At 42.9% G+C, this 27,930-nt stretch overlaps 1 protein-coding gene across 1 annotated transcript in view; it reads left to right on the top strand.

The window, feature by feature from the left end:
* ENTPD3 (ectonucleoside triphosphate diphosphohydrolase 3) overlaps nt 1-3,583 on the top strand; it is an 87,428-nt gene extending 83,845 nt beyond the window's left edge. Inside the window, exon 10 of the mRNA XM_069730049.1 lies at nt 1,213-3,583. Within this exon, the coding sequence (XP_069586150.1) occupies nt 1,213-1,401 (189 nt within the window). The 3' untranslated portion in view covers nt 1,402-3,583. The remainder of the gene's footprint in view (nt 1-1,212) is intronic.
* The last annotated feature ends 24,347 nt before the right edge of the window (nt 3,584-27,930 follow it).

Below are 27,930 nucleotides of genomic sequence, written 5' to 3'. Positions count from 1 at the left end.
TATGAATTTTCAAAATGTATATAAAAAATGTGGGCTCGGGACATCCATTCTTCCATTCTAATGATTGATGGGACTACTGGCGATCAGCCATTTATGGATAGCTGTATGGGAAAACACCTTTAGAGGGGCTGTCCGGTCAAAACCGATAAGTCTGCAGACACTCTGTGTGACTGCAGACTTATGAACGCCCCAGCGCATGCACTGTGCGCTGGGGGGATTCTTCAGTTTCAGACCCTGGACCAGCGGGTATGTATCTGTTATACATACTCCCGGCCAGTGGGTGTGGTCTCGCTCTCCATACACCAGCCAATGGGGGCTTCCAACTAGAGGCCGTGGCCTTGCTGCATATAAGTGTATGGAGAGTGAGACCACGCTAACTGGCCAGGGGTATGTATAACTCATACCTACCCTCCAGTCCTGCATCTGAAATCGGCAAATCCCCGCAGCGCTCAGTGCATACGCTAGGGGGGATTTATAAGTCGGACTTAATGGTTTTGACCGGACAACCCCTTTAAACCATAGCTTTTTGCTTACATTCGCCACATGTTGTGCCTCATCATTTGACATTTTTCCCCTGCATTGAAACTGCAGGATTTGGTCTTCAGATGCGGAGAAGCAACTGTCACTTAATGTAGAAAATCTAACTGAGACGCTATGAAAGGGCTCAACACCATTACACAATCACAATACCACCCAGTGCCCCAATATCTGGTGCAATCCTATTACAAGACAAGATATCTTACTTACTGCCATCACCAAACATTTATTGGCTTTGTAATAGCAGCCACCACGTTTCAGAGAAAATATACTTTGAAAAGCCGTTCGGGGACTATGCATTTTGGATGACTGGTCGGAGGTCCGTTTATCCTCCTTGACTGACAGGTTCCTCTCACCATATGTGTATAGGGAGGGACCTGTCTTTTATGGGGACCAGGGCAGGAAGAATCCGCCAGGGATCTACCTCGGAATAGTCAGTCTAAATGCATAGTACCAGGCCAGCTTTACAAAGTATGTCTTCTCTGGAATGCCACATAAGAAAACATACACGGCTACAGTAAGACAGCTGAACTCTGATCTATGCTGCCTGTAGTTCGGCCAGGATGAATCAGGTGACAATGACAAGGTAATCTTGGGCTTTCGCTAATATTTTCTCAGGGATTCGGCTGACTGTATTTTTATTCTGATATTTTGTTTTCTGTTTTTGATTGGCAGGTTGGCAATAGCAGCATTGCATGGTCCCTGGGTTACATGCTAAATCTCACCAACATGATCCCTGCAGAAAGACCGCTGATTCTTCTCCCCATGAGGCCTACTGTGTTTGCTGGACTTCTCTTCTTGTTTGCAGCAATATCATTACTTTGTCTTATACTCCTTGTAGTTCTAATGGTGCGGGCTTGCTAGACCCAATCTTCAACATTTGGCGTAAAGTCTAAAGCAAGGACTTATGTTCATCCAAGGTTTATCCAAGGAAGCATAAACATTTTCCTGTCAAGGAACAAAATTCTTAATACAAATTTTTGTACAGTATTAAAAGAAATGTAAAAATGTACAATGTGCCAGGGCTGAACCTCATATCACATGGATGTACCTCAGGGATAGGAGAGCGGACAATGCTCTTGGTCATTTTTTCTATAATGCCAAGATGGGAAACGGTATAAAGCAAGCCATTGACTGTGTTCTATATGAATAGATATTAGCTTATTATTTCAGAAACAGTGAACAATGATGGATATATAGATGTATAGATGTCTTATTCTAGTCTAGTGACTATTTAAAGTTTCTTATGTTATATCAATTTTCTGTAGAAACTTTTCTCATACATCACTAATTGCATACATTGTGAATAGTTCATAAATAAGTGGAAAAGCAAAATCCTGCCCCATCTGTTCAAGGGGGTTGCTCTCAAAAAACCATCACAGCATCCGTTCTGCTAGGTGTCCTCTCTCAGGACCTGTCTCTGATCGATCACTCAGTATCTTAGTCACTTCTGCTCCGGATCACACTATCCCTTACCTTTGGTCTCCTCTCACTTTACGGACACCCCAAAATGCAGTACTTCTCACTATGGACCTTAGATCCTCTTTCTATGAACTCCAAGCTCTATCTAACTTCCTAACAGGAAATTGCCCCTTTTCCTTTAGCTCAGCACATCCCATTCTGGGCTAGTCCGAAACATAAATTCTAACTGCCCCTACTGTCAAACTGCATATATTATCAATATCACTAATACCTTTAGCGCATATCACAACTCACACTATACAGTACATCACAGTTCACTTTACATCACATTTCATATCTATAACATTAAACTTGCTTTTTCAAGATGGAAAAGTGGCCAGCATGTCCATCTCCTTACACTACTGCAGTTATAGAAGAGAATTCATCTAGGCTGGATTTGTCTGCAACTTTTCTTTTAGGGTATGTTCACGCAGGGTTTTTCTGCCACACAAATTTTGCCACATATTTCATGCAGAAAGTCTGTGAAATCTGCTGACAAATCACCTCCCTATATTTGAAAAGGAAAAACTGTGTTGCCTTTTGATATTTAGTCTCTAGGGTGAAAACAGCTTCAAGTGGCGAGTCACTTCTTATTAAAGCAGCTTCTGCACAAATGTCACTTGGGAACGGCAGTGGGCAGCCACATATGCATTACTCCCACTGAACAGAGTATTTCCACGTGCAGACCCACATCAGTTCACACCCGATGGTCAGTCTTCAATTTCTCCCTCGTATTCAAATGCAAATATCCTAGTGAATAAATAAAGGTTTGAAAAAAAAAGAAAATTTGAGAGTCCTCAGTAGTTTATACCTTTTAATGGCAACTTTTTCTATCTACTCGCTGAAACGGTACAAACATATATTTTCCTGTATCTAAATAAAGAGTTGTCATTTTTCAAAGATTATTGCTCCAAAGACTCTGGGAGGCAAAAAACCCCATACAAATTGAGCTTTCATTTAGCCTCTCGGGATCCATCGCTGCCACCCACTATTCTAAAGACTTTGTTGATTGGCTGCAGCAGTGACATCGCTGTACTCAAACATTGAAGCTTGGTGGCCATGCTGATGTAAACAGCACATGCCCCAGACAACCCCGTTTCAGTTCCAATTCACTAAGTGGGGATTTGACAAGGTGCTGGCTGAAAACTGCAGGTGAGTATGCAGATCTGATGTTAGAAATTATTCCTCATTAACCCCTTAACAACCTTGATGTTGACTCCGGCCCTGATCTCACATCTTTTTCAGCACATGACAGTTGATTTGATCAGCTATCATGTGCCCCTAGCAGCCGCAGCTGGAATCCCAATTAACCCATGGCTGTTAACATGTTAAATGCCATTGTCAATCTCTGACAGCAGCATTTAACAAGATTGCACCAAAAGCGCATCAATAGCCCCGCCCATCTGTGTCTCTGTCACATGATCGAGGGATGCCGATTGGTTGGCATGGCAATTCGGGGTCTGCAGAAGACCCCTGTGCTTTCAAAAAAGATGATGAGTTTTAGAACACATAGCAGCGCTAGAGCCACCAAACATGTTTAGGTTCTTTTTTATCTAAGTGGTGAAAAAAAATGACCAACTTTGTTAAAAAAAAAAAAAAAAAAAAAATTGAGCCATCTTCCAATACTTGTAGCATCTCCATTTTTCGTGATCTCGGGTTGGGTGAGGGCTTATTTGTTGCGTGCCGAGCTGCCGTTTTTACTGATACCATTTTTGTGCAGATACAATCTTTTGATCACCCGTTATTGCATTTTAATGCAGTGTCGCGGCGACCAAAAAAACGTAATTCTGGCGTTTGAATTTTTTTTTATCTCTACACCGTTTTATCTAAGTGGTGAAAAAAAATGTACTGATCAGGTTAATCCTTTTTTTATATTGCTAGATTGGGCGATTTGCCTCTATAGCAGAATTACTCACTTGCTATGAGCGCCAACCACTGGATGGCGCTCACAGCAAGCTAGCACTAACAACCATAGAGGTCTTCAGGTGACCTCTGGTTGTCATGCCAACGTACCGGTAACCTGTGATCATGTGACGCGCTTCAACGGTGGGCGAATTTCCGGCACGATTGTCAGAAGTGCTTGTTAACTGCCGCTGTCAGAGTTTAACAGTGGCATTTAACTGGTTAATAGCCGTGGGTGGATTGTTATTCCATCTGCAGCTCTTGCGGGTACATGTCAGCTGTTCAAAACAGCTGACATGTGCTGAGAAAGATCTGGGCTCACCGCTGGAGCCCACATCAAAGGAGGGTGTCCGACATTGGCGTAAATGTGCACCCAATGTCGGAAAGGGGTTAAAATCACCTCCTTTTTGCCCCATACAAAATAAAACAATTTAAAAAGTTCATATATTTGGTATAACTGCTTTCACAAACACCCGAAAATATAAAAAATAATTAATCCGATCAGTAAACAGTGTAAAAAGAAAAAATAAGCGAGAATTACTTTTTTTGGTTGTTGCAACATTTCAATAAAATGCAAAAACAGGTGATCAAAACATCATATCTGCCCCAAAATGCTATCAATAAAAAAAAAGCCAGCTCGGCGAGCAAGAAATAAGTCCTCATCCAGCCCCAGATCCTGAAAAATGGAGATGCTACGTGTCTCTGAAAACGGCGCCATTTGTTTATTTTCTTACAAACTGTGGATTTTTTTTACCACTTAAATTAAAAAGAACCTATACATGTTTGGTATCTGTGAACTCATAACAACATGGATCATAATGGCAGGTCAGTTTTAAAATTTCATGTGCAGGGTAAAAAAAAAATTGTGAAATTGCACTTTTTTTTGCAGTTTTACTGATATTGGAATTTTTTTCCTCTTTTCCAGTACAATATGTAGTAACATCAATGGTGTTATTCAAAATTACAACTCGTCCCACAAAAAAACAAACCCTCACATGGCCATATTGACTGAAAAATTAAAAAGTTATGGCTCTGGGAAGACGGGAGACAAAAACGAAAAAAAACGAAAATCCCAAGGTAGGGAAGGGGTTAATGTTGGTGACGTCTCTTTCCGGCTGTGCTAGATCCATGGCATGATGAACTCCATTGACTATAAAGAGCTTGATCAGATATGTATCAACTATTCAAGCACTGTCTACCCCATAGACAAAGAGTTAAAAGGAATGGCCGATCATGCGTGTACCCTGCTGCTCTATTATCTATCTATGAGAGTGACGATAATAGCTGAGCTTTTTGGATTATATTTGTCAGTGACATTGATTTTGAATAGTGCGCCAAGGCACAGTTGTGGTCGTCTGCTCTGCACCTTTCAACATCTCCTGGCTGCAGTCGTGTGATCAGAAGAGAATGAACCAGGGACTGGTGTGATCCTGGAGCTTTTTACTTTTACAATGCATTAACTGTCATCGATCTGAAGTCAACACTGCTATCACTATATTTGCATACAGAGAACATTGTATTTCAACATGCACATGGCTCAAGAAACTGATGATGATGGATGCCAGAGATTGTGATTATGGAGGACTGATTAGAGCAGCACAGTCAGGAGCTGAAAGGAAAGTGAGCAGCTAACAGCTGTATAGACATCAATGGGCTGAAGAGATCTGACTGGGATCTTAGGAGTTAACTCCTCTCTTAAAACATAATTAAGCATACTTAATCAGGGGCTGGTGGTTGAACCCCTATGAACATAAAGTATAATAAAAAAAAAACCTCTCATAGCAGGAGAATATTGTGCCGAAAACGGTGCATTAAGATTTACCCTCACTGTAACTAAAGGGCTTAAGGTACCTTCACACATAACGATATTGTTAACGATATCGTTGCATTTTGTGACGTAGCAACGATATCGTTAATGAAATCGTTATGTGTGACAGCGACCAACGATCAGGCCCCTGCTGGGAGATCGTTGGTCGCTGAACAAAGTCCAGAACTTTATTTCGTCACTGGATCTCCCGCGGACATCGCTGGATCGGCGTGTGTGACACCGATCCAGCGATGTCTTCTCTGGTAACCAGGGTAAACATCGGGTAACTAAGCGCAGGGCCGCCATTTGTTTATTTTCTTACAAACTGTGGATTTTTTTTACCACTTAAATTAAAAAGAACCTATACATGTTTGGTATCTGTGAACTCATTACAACATGGATCATAATGGCAGGTCAGTTTTAAAATTTCATGTGCAGGGTAAAAAAAAAATTGTGAAATTGCACTTTTTTTGCAGTTTTACTGATATTGGAATTTTTTTCCTCTTTTCCAGTACAATATGTAGTAACATCAATGGTGTTATTCAAAATTACAACTCGTCCCACAAAAAAACAAACCCTCACATGGCCATATTGACTGAAAAATTAAAAAGTTATGGCTCTGGGAAGACGGGAGACAAAAACGAAAAAAAACGAAAATCCCAAGGTAGGGAAGGGGTTAATGTTGGTGACGTCTCTTTCCGACTGTGCTAGATCCATGGCATGATGAACTCCATTGACTATAAAGAGCTTGATCAGATATTTATCATGGTGTCTGTTGTGACACTCCTAGGTCCTGGTTGTCACAGTGGCATTACTTTCCTTACAGGGAGAGTGATGTCACACTTGGAAGCAAGGGAGGATCTTCTCTATCAGGTATACACAAGCATACAACATGTTCACACTTCAGGCCAGTATGGGGAGCTCTGATCCAGCTTGTGGATGGCTCCCCTATATATATAATCTGGTCTGGAGGGAAAGTGAGTTAGTTCCTGTCAGGGAATGCCAGAAGGGAACTTTTCGAGGAACATCAGCTTAGGCGGAGTTGGTATGAGAAGCGTGCAGCTGAGCAGACATGGGAGTCTGCAGCTCCTGGCAGACAGTGAAGAGAGATAAAGGACTGAGGGCTGTGCAGCCACAAGAAAGAGCTGCAGCTCCTGGACAGAGATAACACAGAAAGACGAACAGATTTGTAGTGAGCGTGCAGGAGAGCAAAGTGACAACTGGGGAGGACAGCTGCGATTGGGCTATCTCCCTGCAAAGCGCAGATACCAGTAGCTGGAAGACCGAGGTTGTGAGGGACTCCAAGACTTACAGCAGAAACCGGCAGGACAGCTGAACTATACGTAGCCTGTCCGCCCTAATACCCAGGAGACACAGTGGCGCATAGAGCCCGGGTCGTGATAGAGACCCTGTAAAAAGGCTCGTGCCACCTGTCATACGGGTTAGTGTTCCACCTTTATGGAGGACAGAGAGAACTGTGAGGAACTTAACAGAAGCCACAGGCAGTAAGCGACTACACCACCGCGCTAGTAGGAAGGCTTTCAACTCTACCTGGTAAAGTGGACTCTGAACTCACTTCCAGGCCAGCCAGACCCTGACTGTACCTGTGGTCTGGTGCCCTGGACTGCGGTTGCCTGAAGTCTTCAGTAAACCAGGTAAAGAGATTGCAAACCTGTGTCCTCAGTTCTTTACTGCCCCACACACCATCTTCACCTACACACCGGGAGCCCTGGGGACCCAACTTCACCCGTGGGAAGTTATACCATCTTTGCTGCCATAACATCACCCCAGAGGACCCCTTTAAGCAGCGTCGGTCCCCACTGACCGAATACCACAGGTGGCGTCACGAACACAAACTTTATTCCAAACCCTTTTAAGGACATTCCCTTTAACATGGGCGCCCAGGGCCACGGACCGGGTCACCGCCATCGTGACCTCCCCCTTTAAGTAGTGGACCCAGTACCGATTATCCACAGGCCCTGGCGGACGATTCACTGTCATTTCACTGGAAAAAAAAATGATGGTATCTGTGACTCAAACTTTGAACAGACTCTAATGCTGAGAGGCTGGTGGAATTCTTCTTTTCTAATTGGTGAAAACAGTAAAACAGTTCAGAAAACAATGCCAGAAACAAGTTGTGAAGACTATGGCTGAGGTATACTGATAATTCATCTGTGATCCAGCAATACAATTTTATGTCTACTTCACACATACAGGAATAGCCATTTATTGGAGGGACATTCTCCAATAAAAAGAGAAGTAGTGCTTTAGTGCTTTTTTGTTCTGTGGCCTTTGGAAAATAAAGTGTACCATAATTGACTACTATAAGCAACAAGACTACTTTTCTTTTGTAGTAGTTGTAATACCTTTTTTTGTCATTTTAAATTGTCCTCTGGAATACTAACATTGATGGTCTATTCTTACTACAGGCCAGCAATGTTTGATTAATGGGAGGTCAGCCACCAACACCAGCAGTGATTATCACATGGAGCAACAGTAGTTACGGGCTGCTCTATCTGTGCTGTAACTTGTCCCATACATCAACTGCAATAACAAGCACATCTGTTCATAGGAACAAGTCACTCATTCTAGAACATTTCCTTAAAATTCTACACAATGTATCAACTATTCAAGCACTGTCTACCCCATAGACAAAGAGTTAAAAGGAATGGCCGATCATGCGTGTACCCTGCTGCTCTATTATCTATCTATGAGAGTGATGATAATAGCTGAGCTTTTTGGATTATATTTGTCAGTGACATTGATTTTGAATAGTGCGCCAAGGCACAGTTGTGGTCGTCTGCTCTGCACCTTTCAACATCTCCTGGCTGCAGTCGTGTGATCAGAAGAGAATGAACCAGGGACTGGTGTGATCCTGGAGCTTTTTACTTTTACAATGCATTAACTGTCATCGATCTGAAGTCAACACTGCTATCACTATATTTGCATACAGAGAACATTGTATTTCAACATGCACATGGCTCAAGAAACTGATGATGATGGATGCCAGAGATTGTGATTATGGAGGACTGATTAGAGCAGCACAGTCAGGAGCTGAAAGGAAAGTGAGCAGCTAACAGCTGTATAGACATCAATGGGCTGAAGAGATCTGACTGGGATCTTAGGAGTTAACTCCTCTCTTAAAACATAATTAAGCATACTTAATCAGGGGCTGGTGGTTGAACCCCTATGAACATAAAGTATAATAAAAAAAAAACCTCTCATAGCAGGAGAATATTGTGCCGAAAACGGTGCATTAAGATTTACCCTCACTGTAACTAAAGGGCTTAAGGTACCTTCACACATAACGATATTGTTAACGATATCGTTGCATTTTGTAACGTAGCAACGATATCGTTAATGAAATCGTTATGTGTGACAGCGACCAACGATCAGGCCCCTGCTGGGAGATCGTTGGTCGCTGAACAAAGTCCAGAACTTTATTTCGTCGCAGGGCCGCGCTTAGTAACCCGATGTTTACCCTGGTTACCATCCTAAAAGTTAAAAAAACAAACACTACATACTTACCTACCGCTGTCTGTGCCCCGGCGCTGTGCTCTGCACTCCTCCTGTACTGGCTGTGAGCGTCGGTCAGCCGGAAAGCAGAGCGGTGACGTCACCGCTCTGCTTTCCGGCTGCTGTGCTCACACAGACAGTACAGGAGGAGTGCAGAGAAGCAGAGCGCCGGGGACAGACAGCGGTAGGTAAGTATGTACTGTTTGTTTTTTTTACTTTTAGGATGGTAACCAGGGTAAACATCGGGTTACTAAGCGCGTCCCTGCGCTTAGTTACCCGATGTTTACCCTGGTTACCGGCATCGTTGGTCGCTGGTGAGTGGTCTGTGTGACAGCTCTCCAGCGACCAAACAGCGATGCTGCAGCGATCCGGATCGTTGTCGGTATCGCTGCAGCGTCGCTTAATGTGAAGGGGCCCTTAGTAAAATTCCTGAAAAACATCTCCAAAGCTTTATCCCTTCTCAAACTTTACATATACAATGCAGGAAGTTAACATGCTAGTGGCATTTGCCAAATCCAGACTTGTCCATCAGACTGTCAAATAGAGAAGCGTGATTCAAGAGCCTACAGAAAATATTTAGGTGTGCTCACCAATGTCCAATAATACTGGCACTTCCAATACACTATAAACAACACCTGGTTGCCCAAAGGGTAACCATAACGAAGAGATCCAGAGCAATATACAAAAAGGCTTTATTGGAAATAAAATAACATGCTAAAAAGTAGCCCAAGCACCCTAACATAAGGTGGAGGCTATGTACAGTACATCATTAAGCATGGCAGTAATATTATGACCACATATTTGGTTCCGTAACTAGCTGCCTAAGCATGCCCAGAGTATAACCTTAATTACATGCATGAACACTATGTGTAATCATATCTACCTGCAGGCTGCAGCACAGCGTTCCACCTCACCCCAACGCACGTTTCGCACCTCGCTTCTTCCGGGGGCGTGACTAGGGTGGGTAAGTGCGAGGTTTTATTCTAGCCTTCCGCCAATGGTGAGCGGTCGGCAGGAGCATGTGATCCCGAGTGATACAGAGTGATATACAGGCATTTGCGGCGCTTGCGTTACTGCCTGCTTCCTGTATAAAAGCTCACTTCCGGGCCTGCGCTCCCTGGAACGCTCGCTGGAGCGCAAACAATCCAGGAGTGAGCGCCCCCGGAAATGACCAGGGCAGGAGGCGGCGCATGCGCACTGCCATAACAATAGAATACTCTGCCGCAAATAAGAGAAAAGGAGGGGAGGACCCTGTGACTATCGGGCCAAATAGTGGCCATTGTATCCACGGAACAGGGGGAGGCAGGGGTAGTGTTACAAGTGGGAATGATTATATAAGCTTGGGAAAGGGTATATACCTCCATATAAACATTACATAAATAATAAATAAAGTGCTATTGTGCCCACCATTAAAGTGACCTCGTGCCAGGGGCATAATGTAACTATATATCGTGCCCTTATATAGTAGCACTTAAAGTGTGCCTATTAAACATGTAATACCTATGATATACACGTGGGTCTCATTGTAATGAAACACTATTCCCGCATATCACAGACGTACCAGAAGTGATCCTTAACATACTATATATAAAATTCTTTATTCTTACAATTTTTTTAAATTATCTGATCAAAAAATACCCTACTAAAATTAGGGCACCAAAAAATATATAAACACACCCTCACCCTGTGTGTCCACATTCATAGTCCCCTGCCTTACAGAAGTAGTATCTACCCCCTCCTAAAACGTCATCCAGCAAACTCCCCCCAATAGAAGGACCACAGAGGGGACAAAAGACCAAATCCCAAATAGCAGCCATACTAATACTCCATATACAATATCCATGCATCACCCTAAGATTGCTATAACAATCCTGTTATTACTATAATAGTCCTTTTGTTGCTATTGGAGAGATGTCTTCCATCCATTAAGATCTTGACCTCGTAGAGGATTTCCGTCTTTGTGATGTCTCTTGAATATCCACCGTAGCGGTCTCCAGTCCGACTCTGGGGATCTTCCTTCTACAACAAAGCCCGATTCACTCGACATCACCTCTAATATGTCACATGTTCCTAAGAACTAATAAAAACAATATTAAAATCATATACTCAAGTACATAACAACCCCAACCCAACCCCATAAAAAGATGTCTCGCTAGGATATCAAGGAATAGATAAATGAATGTATCTAAGCTTATAGGAATGAGGCGAATCCCAACGTTTCATTAAGACCTTGCGGGGTCATAGCCCCTAGCCTATAGATCCACCTGCTCTCTAACTGGGCCAATGTCCTACCTATGTCCCCACCTCGTATGTCGGTACTAATTTGATCAATCCCCTTTATTTTCAAACCACCCGGCTGTCCATCGTGATATCTTTTAAAATGCCTGGGGAGTGTTTTTAGGGTGGTTTCGTCCTCCACCAACCTTGCTTTACTGATGTCCCTGATGTGTTCCCTTGTCCTGATCTTAAGTTCCCTGGTAGTTAGCCCTATATATATCTTCCCACACGGGCATTGGGCATGAGAGATCAACCCTCGGGAACTGCAGCTAAAATTTTTCCTAATACTATATGTCCTTGATCCATCGAAGTTACAAAACTCCGTGGATTTGGTATGATTGAGACAACCTTTGCACATCCCACAGGGAAAAAACCCTTTACGATCTCCACCTACCACTCTGGTGGGTACTGACTTGGGGGCCACATAGTGACTTCGTACCAGGGCATCTTTGAGGTTCGGAGAGCGTTTCGCCACAAATGACGGAACTGAGGGCAGTACCTGTTTCAGAATGGGGTCCACCATTAATACCTCCCAGTGTTTTCGAATAATGTTAGTGAGCATTTGCCACTGGCAATTATGTGTTGAGATAAATCTCACCTGTTTATCCTCCCTATTCCTTATCTCATTCTTCTGTCTGTACAATAATTCATTCCGATTGGTTCGCTTGGCTCTCATGTATCCTCTTTTGATGCATCGAGAGCTGTATCCTCTTGCTTCGAACCTACGAGTGAGGTCTTCCGCTTGATTTTCAAATAGAGTGTCCTCTGAACATATTCTTCTTAATCGAAGAAACTGTCCGATTGGAATTCCCCTAATCGTTGATCTGAGATGGGAGGAGTCAGCCTGTAGGAGCGCATTCGTGGCCGTAGGTTTCCTATATACATCGGTGTTTATGCGGCCATCCTGTGTCACCACAATCCTCAGGTCTAGGAAGTCCAGGTCTCTGCCAGTACGAAATGTCAATTTCACATTAATATCATTGTTATTTAACGCATTCATGAACGCTTGTAGTCCATCCAAAGTGCCCTCCCAAAAGAACAAAACATCATCAATGTATCTCATCCAGTTGTGAACTAAGTTCACATCCTGGATGAGATCCCCCTGGAAAATATGTCTTTCCCATGCCCCCAAAAATAAGTTGGCATACGCCGGGGCACAGGACGCCCCCATTGCCGTACCTTGCAACTGAAGAAAGATGTTATTATTGAATGTAAAGACATTGTGGTTAAGAATAAATTCCAATAAAGTCAAAACAAGTTCGGCAATGGGGGGATGGACATTACTGGACTGCAAAAACCATCTGACAGCCCGAATGCCATTGGTGTGGCGGATAGACGTGTAAAGCGCCTCAACATCCGCTGTCACCATGATGACATTATCATCCACCTGCAGTTGATCAATGCGCTGAAGAGCCGCCATAGTGTCCTTAATGTACGAGGGTAATGTGGCAACTATTGGTTTAAGTACGTAATCCACAATGTCTGACACTACGTCACATAATCCCCCAATGCCTGCAACTATGGGTCGTCCGGGTGGATCCATAGGTTCTTTATGTAATTTGGGGATGATGTAGAATGTTGGGAGCCTTGGATGGAGTTTCTTTATAGTATCCACTAGTTTGCTGGAAATGATCCCCTCCATAAATCCTTTATCCAGGATGTTAACCAATTTGTCCTGGAAGGAAGGTAAAGGGTTAGACATCAACCTGCGATAGCAAGTTGAATCCTCCAATAATTTGTACGCCTGCTTTTTGTACATCTGACAAGGCCAGATGACGAGGTTGCCCCCTTTATCCGCAGGCTTGAAGACCACATCCCTCCAGGATTGTAACTCTTCCAACGCCATGCGTTCCCTCCTATCCAAGTTGGATGGATTCCTGCAATTCCCTGCCAGGCATTCAATATCTCTTGTGACTAGTTTTGTGAATATTTCTACTGCTGGGCATAATCCCAATGCAGGAAATTTCTTAGATTTACTATAGAGGTGACTGGGGATATTACTCACCTCAGCAACAGCATTTTCCTCTTCTAGTGCAATAAGATTCTCCAATGCCTCAATTTCTTCTGGCGTAGTGAAAGTGTCAGGTGATGTATTCTTATAGTGCAATTTTTTCAAAATGATTTTCCTGGATAATAGATGGGTATCCTTCACCGCTATGAATGCGTCTATACGGGAGGAAGGAGAGAAATTAAGACCTCGTTCTAATACCTTCTCTTGGACAGGCGATATTTCGTGTTGAGACAAATTAACTACATTGAACTGGTCTTTTTTGTTGTTTTGACGCTTGTACATCTTGTTAAACATATCTGGGAAATGCTTCTTACGTGCCCCAGTTCTAAGGTTAAAGTCCCTTCCGTCTTCAATGTCACTAGTTGTAGTGTGACTTTTCCCCGTCCCATCCCATATCTGTAAAGTCCAAGTTCGGGGTTCGAATGCAAGTTTGCGTCATTTCCGGCCCCGAACTCAAACTTTACAAAAAAACTAGGGCGAACCTCCCGATCATCGGGGGTTCTCCAATCACTAAAAATATTTCCAGAGTCCAATAGTTGTGTGCTTTACACCATTCCATTAGATGCTTGTCATTGTGACTTTTATGCTTTCAGCTACCCCGCTATGTAACTTTAGATGGTCTGAAACTTCATGGCTGAGTGGTTTTGGTTTCTAAACACTTCTGCTTTTCAGTAATATCACTCACATGTGAACATGGAATATTTAGAAAGGCAAAAATTTCATAAAACTGACTTGTCAAAACATTTGACTTCTTACTAGCTTTGTCCATGTGGTGGTATATACACTGTGTTCCAAATTATCATGCAAATTGGATTTAAGTGTCATAAAAATTTATTTGTTTACTTTTTCAAATAAACTTATGGATGGTATTGTGTTTCAGGGCTCAATGCATCACTGAAATCAATCTTAAACACATGAGATAATTAGTTTTCCAGCTGATTCTAATTAAAGGAAAGCTACTTAAAAATGATGTTCCACATTATTAAGCAGGCCACAGGTTTCAACCAATATGGGAAATAAAAAGGATCTCTCTGCTGTTGAAAAGCCTTAAATAGTGCAATACCTTGGACAAGGTATGAAAAAATTAGATATTTCACGAAAACGTAAGAGTGATCATCATACTGTGAAGAAATTTGTGACTGAAACAGAGCACAGACAGGGTTCATGCAGATAAAGGCATAATGAGGAAGGTTTCTGCCAGACAAATTCATTGGATTAAGAGAGAAGCTGCCAAAATATCATTACAAAGCAGCAAACAGTTATTTGAAGCTGCTGGTGCCTCTGGAGTCCCTCGAACCTCAAGGTGTAGGATCCTTCAAAGGCTTGCTGTGGTGCATAAACCTACTATTCGGCCACCCCTAAACAGTGTTCACAATCAGAAATGGTTGCAGTGGGTCCAGACATACATGAAGACTAATTTTCAATTTTACTGATGAGTGTCGAGCAACCCTGGATGGTCCAGATGGATGGAGTAGTGGATGGTTGGTGGATGGCCACCGTGTCCCAACAAGGCGGCGACGTCAGCAAGGAGGTGGAGGAGTCATGTTTTGGGCTGGAATCATGGGGAAACAGCTGGTAGGGCTCTTTAAGGTTCCTTAAGGTGTGAAAATGACCTCTGCAAAGTATATAGAGTTTCTGACTGACAACTTTCTTCCATTGTCTAAAAAGCAGAAACGTGCCTTCAGGATCAAAATCATCTTCATGCATGACAATGCACCATCTCATGCTGCAAAGAATACCTCTGAGTCATTGGCTGCTATGGGCATAAAAGGAGATAAACTCATAGTGTGGCCACCATCTTCCCCTGACCTCAATCCTATAGAAAACCTTTGGAGTATCACAAAGCAAAAGATCTATGAGGGTGGGAGGCAGTTCACATCAAAACAGCAGCTCTGGAAGGCTATTCTGACTTCATGCAAAGAAATAGAGGCAGAAACTCTCCAAAAACTCACAAGTTCAATGGATGGAAATATTGTGAAGGTGATACCAAGGAAGGGTTCCTATGTTAACAACATGTAACTTGGCCTGTTAGGATGTTTTGGAGTTAAAGGGAATCTGTCACCCCAAAATTCGCCTATAAGCTAAGGCCACCGGCATCAGGGGCTTATCTACAGCATTTTGTAATGCTGTAGATAAGCCCCCGATGTCACCTGAAAGATAAGAAAAACAGGTTATATTATACTCACCCAGGGGCATTCCCGATGTGGTCCGATCCGATGGGTATCGTGGTCGGGGTCCAGCACCTCCCATTCTTCATACAAAGTCGCCTGCACACTGCAGTACTTTGCTCTGCCCTCAACAGGGCAGATAAAGTATGCCTTTAGGAAGAAGCAGGCGTGAAACGCGCGTCGGGGTTGTTTGGAGGCACAGCATGCCACTGGGCATTTAATCTTTAAAGCATTTGGACTCAGGTAATATGTGTTTATCAGGGGTTTTGGCCTCTTCCCTTTACGTTTATGATGTGACATGTATGCTGTGGATAATTGTGCGGTGATGTGCACCTTCTATGAATGGTTTCCACAGGGTGTAATTATCAGCCTTTGGGACTTGCTAGTATGCTGGTGTTTTCAGCACTTGCTCTCATATATAACATGGTGGATTACTCCATACAAGTAATCGGTTATGCATAATTGCGATATTGATATACTGTATATATTGTAGTCAAGTTTAAATCACACCAGTGATACTCCAGATATAAATCTTTAATTATTTGGTAGTGTATATGATATCTATACTATTTCTAACACCCTGGGCAGAATGTGTAAATTTTATATTAGCAAGAATTAGAAGGGGAGACTGTAAAACCTATTAGCATGTTATGACAATTTATATCCATATGCTTTAGCTGGCCTGTATATAATTTGTATCCGGTTAGAGGCACTTTTTTAATCTATGTGTTTTATGTATTTTTAGTAAAGTTGTATTTTAATCTTAAAAACAAAGACACTTTTTTGACTTGGTATAGTTTAATGACTATTTGGTCAGTATGTTCAAAGATTTAGTGAAGTGTTGCCCACCTTTGATATAGGAGAATGGGCTTGGGTTGTATGCACATAGCATTATAGAATGCTGTAGATATGCCCCTGATGCCGATGGCCTTAGCTTATAGGCAAACTTTGGGGTGACAGATTCCCTTAAAATAGCTTTTTTGTTCAGTGAATGTGACCTGTGAATGTTCACATGTGCAAGCTCCATCTTGCTGTGTGCTTTCACTATTAATTGTGAATGTCATAGTTATGTGATATTCTAAGACTAATACTTATACTGGTTATTTGTATTCTTGCAGTTTTACCATCCAACATTGCGATACTATACATCCATCTGTTGAACAATAAATAAGTTAGACTACAGAGAACGGTCTGCTTATTTTGGAAGGCAGAGAAGATTAATGCTGTGTGTCAGAATACACACAGTGAAAACGTGTAAGAAGACAGAACAGTAAAACAGATGCTAGTTGCAAGAGATAGTGGATTGGACTATACGAAGCCGCCATCATCCACACTGTACTGCGTACAAGTATTGTACATACAGTCACAAGGAGAGAGCAGCTCTCCAACAAGTGAAACACAATCGCACAGCGCTGAAGTCTGTTCCTACCTGGTCCGCACAGAGACATTCAGCAGTCTGCATACAGACATGCAATGTCTGCTAGCCCAGCATCTTCAGTCAGGACGACGTCCCAAGCAAGCCGCTCTAGCAAGTCTTCAATAAGAGAATGTACTGCTCTTGCTTGATCAGTAACTGAGACGGCGAAAGTCAGATACTCCTTCACTGCACAAGAGATGCATCTAAAGCTTAAACAAGCTGACCAAGAAGTAGAAAGAGCACACCTGCAAGTAGAAGAAGCAGAAAGAGCACGTCTGCAGGCAGATCAAGAAGCAGAGCATGCCTGCAAGCGTTTTTGGAAAAACTTGCAGCCGAGAAAGAGGTAGCATCCACAATAGCCAAGGCAGAGTTCCTAGAAGCCATGGAGTTTCCTGAATCTGAGAAATGCAGCGATGTACTTTGACCAGACCTAGATCAACAAGATCCAACGCAACGCGTTGTATATATATGCAGTGTATATCCATCAGCATCCCAGAAGAGAAAACAAATCTAATCCACTACATCAACCAACCTATGCACATTACCAGAGATTCTTACCTTGAGCCGCAGTTCTACAAGCAAGAATGTATGCAACAAAATAATGTCGACCGCAACTACAGTTCTACAGAATAGAAGGTACAGCCTCCGTTCCGATTAAACGGTATTATACGGATTACCCTAAGCCAGAAGCTCCTATCAGGTATGGTGATACACCACACTCGCAGCATAACAACAGCACACCAGCTCGTATCAACGCTGACAAAGCCACGATGAACTTTGCTAAGTTATTTGCATGGCGGAAACTGGTCATCAAGGGACTTGTAAAGTTAATCGATCATGCTGAGAGCTACAGTGCATGGCCTCTTTCCAGAATTACATCAAATATTTGGACCTTTCCAGTAGTAAGGAGTCTCCTGGTAAAGTGACTTGAAAGCGAGTCTGTTGAACACGCCAAAAGAATCAGAGACATTAACCCCTTTACCCCCAAGGGTGGTTTGCACGTTAATGACCGGGCCAATTTTTACAATTCTGACCACTGTCCCTTTATGAGGTTATAACTCTGGAACGCTTCAACAGATCCTGATGATTCTGACTGATTTCTCGTGACATATTGTACTTCATGATAGTGGTAAAATTTCTTTGATATTACCTGCGTTTATTTGTGAAAAAAATGTAAATTTGGCAAAAATTTTAAACATTTTGCAACTTTCCAACTTTGAATTTGCATGCCCTTAAATCACAGAGACATGTCACACAAAATACTTAATAAGTAACATTTCCCACATGTCTACTTTACATCAGCACAATTTAGGAATCAAATTTTTTTTGTTAGGGAGTTATAAGGGTTAAAAGTTGACCAGCAATTTCTCGTTTTTACAACACCATTTTTTTAGGGACCACATCACATTTGAAGTCATTTTGAGGGGTCTATATGATAGAAAATAGCCAAGTATGACACCATTCTAAAAACTGCACCCCTCAAGGTGCTCAAAACCACATTCAAGAAGTTTATTAACCCTTCAGGTGTTTCACAATAATTTTTGGAATGTTTTAAAAAAAAATGAACATTTAACTTTAAATTTACTTCAGCTCCAATTAGTTTTATTCTACCAAGGTTAACAGGAGAAAATGGACCCCAAAAGTTGTTGTACAATTTGTCTTGAGTACCCCGATACCCCATATGTGGGGGTAAACCACTGTTTGGGTACATGGCAGAGCTCGGAAGGAAAGGAGCGCCGTTTGACGTTTCAATGCAAAATTGACAGGAATTGAGATGGGATGCCATGTTGGGTTCGGAGAGCCCCTGATGTGCCTAAACACTGAAACCCCACACAAGTGACACCATTTTGGAAAGTAAGTAGACCCCCTAAGGAACTGTAGCCGTAAAAATAAAAAATCATATTTTTTCACAAAAATGATATTTTTTGCCCCCAATTTTTTATTTTCCCTAGGGTAACAGAAGAAATTGGACCCCAAAAGTTGTTGTGCAATTTGTCCTGAGTACGCTGATACCCCATATGTGGGGGTAAACCACTGTTTGGGTGCATGGCAGAGCTCGTAAGGGAAGGAGCACTGTTTGACTTTTCAATGCAAAATTTACTGGAATTGAGATGGGACACCATGTCGCGTTTGGAGAGCCCCTGATGTGCCTAAACAGTAGACAGCCTTATTGGAAACTAGACCCCCCAAGGAACTTATCTAGATGTGTTGTGAGAGCTTTTAACCCCCAAGTGTTTCACCACAGTTTATAACGCAGAGCCGTGAAAATAAAGATCATTTTTTCCCACAAAAAGGGTTTTTAGCCCCCCAAATTTTTATTTTCCCAACAAGAGAAATTGGACCCAAAAAGTTGTTGTCCAATTTGTCCTGAGTACGCTGATACCTCATATGTTGGGGTAAACCTGTTTGGGCGCATGGGAGAGCTCGGAAGGGAAGGAGCACTGTTTTACTTTTTCAACGCAGAATTGGCTGGAATTGAGATCGGACGCCATGTCGCGTTTGAAGAGCCCTTTATGTGCCTAAACAGTGGAAACCCCCAATTCTAACTGAAACCCTAACCCAAACACATCCCCTAACCCAAACACACCCCTAACCCTAATCCCAACTCTAACCATAACCCTAACCACACCCCTAACCCGAACATGCCCCTAACCCTAATCCCAACCACACCCCTAGCCCCAACCCTAACCCTAGCCCTAACCATAGCCCCAACCCTAACCCTAGCCCCAACCATAACCCTAGCCCTAACCATAGCCCCAACCCTAACCCTAGCCCCAACCATAACCCTAGCCCTAACCCTAGTCCTAACCTTAGCCCCAACCCTAGCCCCAACCCTAGCCCCAACCCTAACCCCAACCCTAACCCTAGCCCTAACCCTAACCCTAATGGGAAAATGGAAATATATACTTTTTTTAATTTTATTATTTTTCCCTAACTAAGGGGGTGATGAAGGGGGTTTGATTTACTTGTATAGCGGGTTTTTTAGCAGATTTTTATGATTGGCAGCCGTCACACACTAAAAGACGCTTTTTATTGCAAAAAATAAATTTTGAGTCTCCCCATTTTGAGAGCTATAATTTTTCCATATTTTGGTCCACAGAGTCATGTGAGGTCTTGTTTTTTGCGGGACGAGTTGACGTTTTTATTGCTACCATTTTTGGGCATGTGACATTTTTTGATCGCTTTTTATTTCGATTTTTGTGAGGCAAAATTACCAAAAACCATCTATTCAAGAATTTGTTCTCACAGGAGAAGTTGGTCACACATGGTTCCCATTGTAAACAGATACATATTGTACTTTTTTCTCCCTTCACAGTGTTTGACACTTTGTCACTCAACAGGCGAGTATTAGAAATGACCCTATGACTTCACTCTGTCATGTTCCACAGCCCCTTGTATCAAACCTTTTGAAACACGGGTGGCAAGCCAGAAAACTAATCTTACCACCACAGGTTTTCCTTATGGAGCGTGTAAGTCTTCTCAAAAAGAGCCCAAACCTAAGGAACTAAGCAAGTAGTGTCCCCTACATAGGAAACATCAATCTCTGCTAAAATGCAGAGCCTTCAGAGAGAAGTCTCTAGAAGAAAGCAAGGGTTTCCTCAAACAAAATAACATCTACTTCAGATGCTGAGCTACAACATTGCGCTTTGCCTGGAACTGTGAAGCCAGTGTGAAATGCGCAGAATGTGATAGTGCAGCGCCCCAGGGTCCTGGTCGTTGCAGTAATACCATTCTCCTCTAGGGGGAGTGATGTTACGTTTGGAGGCAAAGAATGACAACCGAATCCAGGTAACACAAACATGCAACACATTTCGCACTCCAGGCCACCAGGGGGAGCTATGCTCCTATTTATTAGGGCACTCTTCACACTTAGGTAAAACCCTGCCTGGAGAGGAAGTTAGGCAGTTGCTGGCTGAGCTTTGCTCAGGTAGTTGGTCCCTCACAGGGGTGGGAGCCTGTCAGAGGCTGAGACAGAAGGACCCAGAGCTGTGCCTGCCCTAAGCGCGGCAGCTCCTAAGAAAGGACATGACAAGAGAACTGTATTGTAGAGAGGGTGAAGAAGTCATAGCAAAGGAGTGGATACCAGAAGGAGTTCTGCCCGACACAGACTGCCTCCTTCTGACGTGCAGGATCCCGGTAGCAAAAACACCAAGGGAGCAACAGTCCTTTATGCCTTGTTCCAGAGACCGGCAGGACAGCTAATTGCAAGTTACTGATCCGCCCCTACACCCAGGAGGCAAGGTGGCACCCACGAGAGGCCGGGGTATGATAGAGTCCCTGTAAAAAGCCTCAAGCCACCGGTCATACGGGTTTGTCCTATCCATCTGGGGGACAGAGAGAGACATAACATCGATAACATCTACGACATCTGTGAGGACCTTATGAGAGGTTTAGCAGTAAGGTACTGCAACACCAAGGCGCTAGAGGAAGGCTACTGAATTCTACCTGGATAAGGGGACTCTGGATTTGCCTCCAAACCGGCCGGATTCTGCCTGCCCTGTGGTCTGGTGCTCTGGACTGTGGATGCTGAAGCCTTCAGTAAAAGGTAAAGAGACTGCAACCTTGTGTCCTCGTTCTTCACTGCGCCTTACACCATCCACCATCCACACACACTGGGAAGCCCTGGGGACATACTTCACCTGTGGGAAGGTATACCATCTAGCTGCCATAACATCACCCCAGCGGACCCCTTAAAGCAACGTCCGTCACCTTGACTGAATACCACAGGTGGCATCACGAACATATCCCTTTAAAGACCTTTCCCTTTAACAACGGACGTCCCAAGGGCCACGGACCGGGTCAGCCACCGTGACATCCCCCGAGAACCGAAGGACCCGGTACCGAGTACCCCTAGCCCTTGGGGGGCGCTCCAATAGCATAGAACACAACACAGCTTTACAGCCTGGACCATCTTCACGAGCATCGTCACAAATGGAGGAACGTGACGTTAAACAGATAGACACTGACATAGACACCTCAGTAGTCACCTCACAGTGTACAGAGAGCTGTATAGGATTTGATGTGAGGGTGTTCTGGAGTCAGAAGTTCCTGATTCATGAAGAGGCACACCTCTCTTCATGAATCTGGAGTGTCTGATGAGTGTCATGAGCCTCCACGCTAGAAATCTTACTCTAGTCAAAGACTGTAATGAGATTTCTGGAGCAGGGAACATCACAGCTCATCATGAACTAGACGAGCTGTGGCGTCCCGATCCCTCTATGAACTAGCTCTGCCCACTCCAAACACTACACATTTCTTAGTTAACATTCTGATCAAAATTTTTAAGCCTTCTGACACATCAAGGCAGCCTCTTTAAGTGGGTATCTATTCTATTATGTGCAGCACTCACTTATTGCTGATGCTATATAGCGATTATTGTTGCTGTGTTTGTAAGATGATGAGGCCCAGAGTCATGGTGGCTTTGCCTAGCATCATGCTGTTGGGCACCCAGGTTGTTATGCATGTGGTTACGAAGCGGTGACAGTGATGGGCGCTACATGGTGCTGCACCTGATAGAGTAGGGATCCACTTAAAGTGGTTGCCGTTTTGTGACATTGGGCTTGTATACTTTGATGAAAATGTTCACCAAGCACCTCATGTTCAGTTTGGAAAATTTTGTTTAGCTGCAGTAGATCGATGTAAAATATTTTAATGGGTGTCCAGATCACCTTTTTTTATGACGTTTTCAATGGAAATCCACTGAAGATGTATGCACCTGTATAAGCATATAGTAAATATCAAATGTAGTGTGAATTTACCTGTACACTCTCCATACAGTGCAGATGCAAATTTTGTAGTAGCACATGTGCAAACCTTATTGCTCTTGTACATTTAGGCCAAAAAAAACAGCCTGCAAGTGGGGGGACATGTCCAGTGGATGTTACCATCAGCAGTGGCTGCTGACTGTGATAGAGAACTAGCATTGCTGTTGTATTGGTTAAAGTTAAAGTCAGTTCTCATTCTGGTTGTTTAATCCCCTAAATGCCATAGTCCATAGAAACATCAAATAAATTACATATTAGCTTATTTTTACAATAGCTACTGTAAGGCAGCAGCTTTCACGACAGTGCGGTAATGAGGCAGTGACCTAAGATAGTTAAACTCAAATGAGTTTATTTTCGTAAGTTGACAAAATAAAGACAAACGTTATCCTCCAATTTGCAACCAGATTGTAACAGTCCATATCATTTGTTGCCATGGGCGACTGCACCACGTGTAACTCATGGATTCGGCAAGGGCTTAGCGTTCTTTGAATCTGGCCTGTGTTCAGTCTCACACAGACCTGACTTTCACAGAGCTCCTTCTCTGTTACTTACTAAAACCATATATTGACGCATCCAAACCTTAGCTGAAAGTTTAAATGGGAATCATGGACATGGGCCACTCCCAACACCCGGAGTGGAGAGAGAGAGAGATCCGTTCCACTTCTTTCCTACAGATCTCTCCAAAATAAAATCCCATGTCAGGTTTTCCTAAATCATACCATTAAAAAAAAGTCTAAAAATAAGTACATCAGCAGAAAAATGAGAAACTTATGGGGCTCAATTCGTCAAAACTTTTATGTCAAAATTCTGGTGTAAAAACTTTGAAAAGTTGCAAAGTGTTGGCGCAACGCGAAGCTGTGCTACAATATTGCAACAAAATGTGTGGAACTGGGCCGGGACATGCGCGTGGCAACCCTTGCTCAACCAACAAATTCATGCCAAGTGACTGGAGTAAGATTTGTAGCAAGTTAGTTTTCATCTCTTTCTCTGTAGCAGTAATGTGCTGCCCAAACGTGATGGCTACAGCCAAATTCTGCCTTTAGTGGTGATGCCAAACAGGGCTACTAAGGGATGCTCACCAAGACCTCTGAAAATAGCCAGGTTTGCCTCAATTTTTGGAAGTCCCATAGATATGAATGGAGAGAACAGCCCATGTTCACCCTCTTCTCCATTAACAGTGTGACAAGAGAGAGCTCCATTCTTAACAGGGGTGCCCTCAAAGTTGGGCACTATGTCTATCAGCCATTTATGGTATATCCTGTAAAGCTGTCATAAAAGTGTGAAATATAAAAGTTGCTTTAAAGGGGATATCTGTGACTTTTATTGTTTATCTGTAGCTTTTAGGGTTTTTCTTTCTATTGGGCTAAGACCTTACCTTACTTGTAGGCGGTTGCTAAGTACCTGCCTGTTCTGTTGAGATCTCTCCCTCCCGACTCAGGCGGTGACTCTCCTACTGCTTTTGAGCTCAAATAAACAAAGCAAATCTTCCTTTTTCACTCTGCTGACTTGGCGTCACTTCAGACATCATGCGATTGACTCCTAGATCCCTGCTGCTAGATATGTTGCAGCTGGCTGTCAATCAGCATGATATCAGCAGAGATTTTCCAAGTATTACACTCTTTAACATTTTTTACATTATAAATTAACCAGTTATGTCTAGAATATTAGAATATCTGATATGATTTCCAGATATTTCATTTTCCACCAATGTTTCATCATTATAAATTTTTCCTCAATGTTTAAATTCAATTATTTTTTCTCCCATCTGTATCATTACCCACTTTTTCCTTTTTCCGTCCTTTTCTTCCATGGTTTTTCATCAAGACAGCACAATAATAAATAGTTTTTTCTTTTTATCCTAATTGTTTTTTTCTTTTCATTCTAATTTAAATACACTATCTAACTTGTAATTTTTTTCTGTCATTTGGATTTTTAATTTTTCTTCTAGTAAGGGCGTCCTTTGACCTGTGTTTGATCTCCAGTGATTCCGCACCTTTTGTGAGGTTTTCTTTACTTCACCCTCTCATTCTCATGCCACATCGCTGTTTCATGGGGTTCTCTGTCTGATGTCCTCCTACTCCTTCTTTCCTTTGATGTGCACATATGTCAGCACCGCACACTGTGGTCCTCTCTAGCAATTTGAGGGGTTTCTGAGTGTAGCAGTTGAGGGGTTCAACTTACTATGAGGGGCTGGGCTTAGGAGAGATATCTCCTGCGACTATGAGAAGGAGGATAGAAAGAGTGAGCAGATGGTTAAGTGATTTGTGAGAGCATCTCTTGTGTTGGATGGTGGGACTGAATGGATCTGTGCAATTTAGCAATGTGAAAAGACCGTGATTGCTATATATAGGAGAGGAGAGGACTGAGGGGCCGATATGGATGGAGTGTAAAGAGTTTCTGCAATAATGGTGGATGTGAGTGAGTGCAGCAGCCAGGATATAAATTATACAAATGCATATGGTGAATATTTGATGCAATCAACGCGGGAATAGGTGTGTTTAAATGTCTTATTTGTCTCCTGCCCTCATTAATTTTATTTGTCTTTGGCACATATTGGCACGTAACATTTTGCTCCCGCACAATTAAAAAAAAATTCTCATTGAGAGCCAGGTCTTGTTAGGTTGTAGTTTGAGATACAACCTGGGAGAAAGGATGTTTCCAAGATCCTATCCCAATATGTACTAGGAGTAATAATAATATTACCAAGTACCTCCAATTACAAATGTAGTATAGTTTTCTGAGTTGCTATGTCTCTTTCCTCATGTGCAGGCATTGCAGGACCTTAGGTATCCATGGTTACGTCCGTGGATATAGTGAGTTTCTAACACGCAAGTGCTCTGAGACTAAGAGCACTTGTATGTTCGAAACGCATACAGTTTACACAGGCACTCTCCTTCAGGTATATGTTGTGAATTCTGTGGCAGAGCTCCCTCCTGTGGTCACAAGTGGTACTTCGGCTGATTCTGTCTGTGAGCTTCCGTTGTTGGAGGAGAGTGGTACTGCGGCTTCTGAGTTTCCTTCCTCAGGTGATGTGGTGAAGTTGTTAGGTGCTGCTCTATTTAACTCCACCTGGTGCTCTGATCCTGGCCTCCAGTCAATGTTCTAGTATAGGACTTGCTTCCTCCTGGATCGTTCCTGTGGCCTGCTGCTCTGCATAGCTAAGTTCCGCTTTTGTTATTTTGTTTGCTGTTTTTTTCTGTCCAGCTTGCTTGTTTATTGTTTCTTGCTTGCTGGTAGCTCTGGGACGCAGAGGGTGTACCTCCGTGCCGTTAGTTCGTTACGGAGGGTCTTTTTGCCCCCTTTGCGTGGTTGTTTGTAGGGTTTTGTGTTGACCGCAAAGTTACCTTTCCTATCCTTGCTCTGTTCAGAAAGTCGGGCCTCACTTTGCTAAATCTATTTCATCTCTACGTTTGTCTTTTCATCTTAACTCACAGTCATTATATGTGGGGGCTGCCTTTTCCTTTGGGGTATTTCTCTGAGGCAAGGTAGGCTTATTTTTCTATCTTCAGGCTAGCTAGTTTCTCAGGCTGTGCCGAGTTGCATAGGGAGCGTTAGGCGCAATCCACGGCTGCCTCTAGTGTGTGTTGGAGAGGATTAGGGATTGCGGTCAGCAGAGTTTCCACGTCTCAGAGCTCGTTCTATGTTTTTGGGTTATTGTCAGGTCACTGTGTGTGCTCTGGCTTCTATGTCCATTGTGGTACTGAATTGCCTTATCATGACAGGTATATCCGGTTTTTGTATATCTTATAGCCTATTTCTATTTTAAATGAATACTATTAAAGATAAGTGATTTTATCTCTTGCAGCTGGATTCCCTTTTATCCACATGTGCATCTCTAGGAGTCTGACAGAGACGCGAATCCGTGCTCAAGATTTCCTGGACTCATAAGGAAATTCATCTAAAGGGTGAGCTGAATATACCTTTTTTTTTGCATACCTAAGGTCCTGCAATGCCTGCACATGAATAAAGAAATTATTCCCAGTACATATTGGGATAGGATCTTGGAAATGGGAATGCCCCTTTAAATCTTTCTGGGGATTCCTGGAAGAAGCAGTTTCTATGTAAAGAGCATTGGTGCGGCAGGACTTCATCATCTCCCTGTTGTGAATTCAGCTTTTGGGCTCCCTCCGGTGGTTGTAGAGGGTAATGCAGTTGTGCCTGGACTGCAGGATTGGACAGGTGTATCTACTAATCGCAAAACTGACTGGGGTATATAGCTTTGCAGGACTGTTTAGTCCCTGCCAGTTGTCCATTGTTTTTGGAGGATTCTCTTCCCTGCTGGTGTCTCCAGTTTGCTGTGCTTTTCTACAAAGATAAGTCCTGGCTTTGTTTTTGCTGTCCACCTGCTGTGGACCTTATAGTTCTGTGCATATTCATGTTTTTGTCTTGTCCAGCTTTGTCTGTGAAGGATTTTTTGCAGCCAAGCTGTGTCTCTGGAGATGCAGATATACCCTCCATGTCTTTAGTCAGATGTGGTGATTCGTATTTTCTGTGGTGGATATTTTCTAGTGTTTTAATACTGACCGCATAGTACTCTGTTCTATTCTTTCTTTTTAGCTAGTATGGCCTCCTATGCTAAAATCTGATTTAATATCTGCGTGTTATTTCCCTCTCCTCTCACAGTCAATATTTGTGGGGGGCTATCTATCCTTTGGGGATTTTCTCTGAGGCAAGATAGGTTTCCTGTTTCGGTCTTTAGGGGAAGTTAGATCTTAGGCTGTGTCGAGGGGTCTAGGGAGTGTTAGGTACCCCCCACGGCTACTTCTAGTTGCGCTGCTAGGTTCAGGGTTTGCGGTCAGTACAGGGACCACCTTCTCCAGAGTCCGTCTCATGCTGCTCCTAGGCCACCAGATCATAACACTCCCTTGCGGTTTGTACCTCCTGTGCTATGTGGGCATATAATATCTGAGTCACTATATAGTCTTCTACTGACTTGTATTATCAGGTGGATAGTTTACTTTTAATATTAATGTTATAGTTATGTATAATACCTCAACTGTTTTTTTATATAAGTGCAATATATATATATATATATATATACAGTTAGTTCCATATATATTTGGACAGAG

The sequence above is a fragment of the Ranitomeya imitator genome, chromosome 6 (assembly GCF_032444005.1).
Source record: "Ranitomeya imitator isolate aRanImi1 chromosome 6, aRanImi1.pri, whole genome shotgun sequence".
Classification (NCBI taxonomy): domain Eukaryota; kingdom Metazoa; phylum Chordata; class Amphibia; order Anura; family Dendrobatidae; genus Ranitomeya; species Ranitomeya imitator.
The sequence above is the reverse complement of the archived record's forward strand: the minus strand, read 5'-3'. Positions and strand labels throughout refer to the sequence as shown.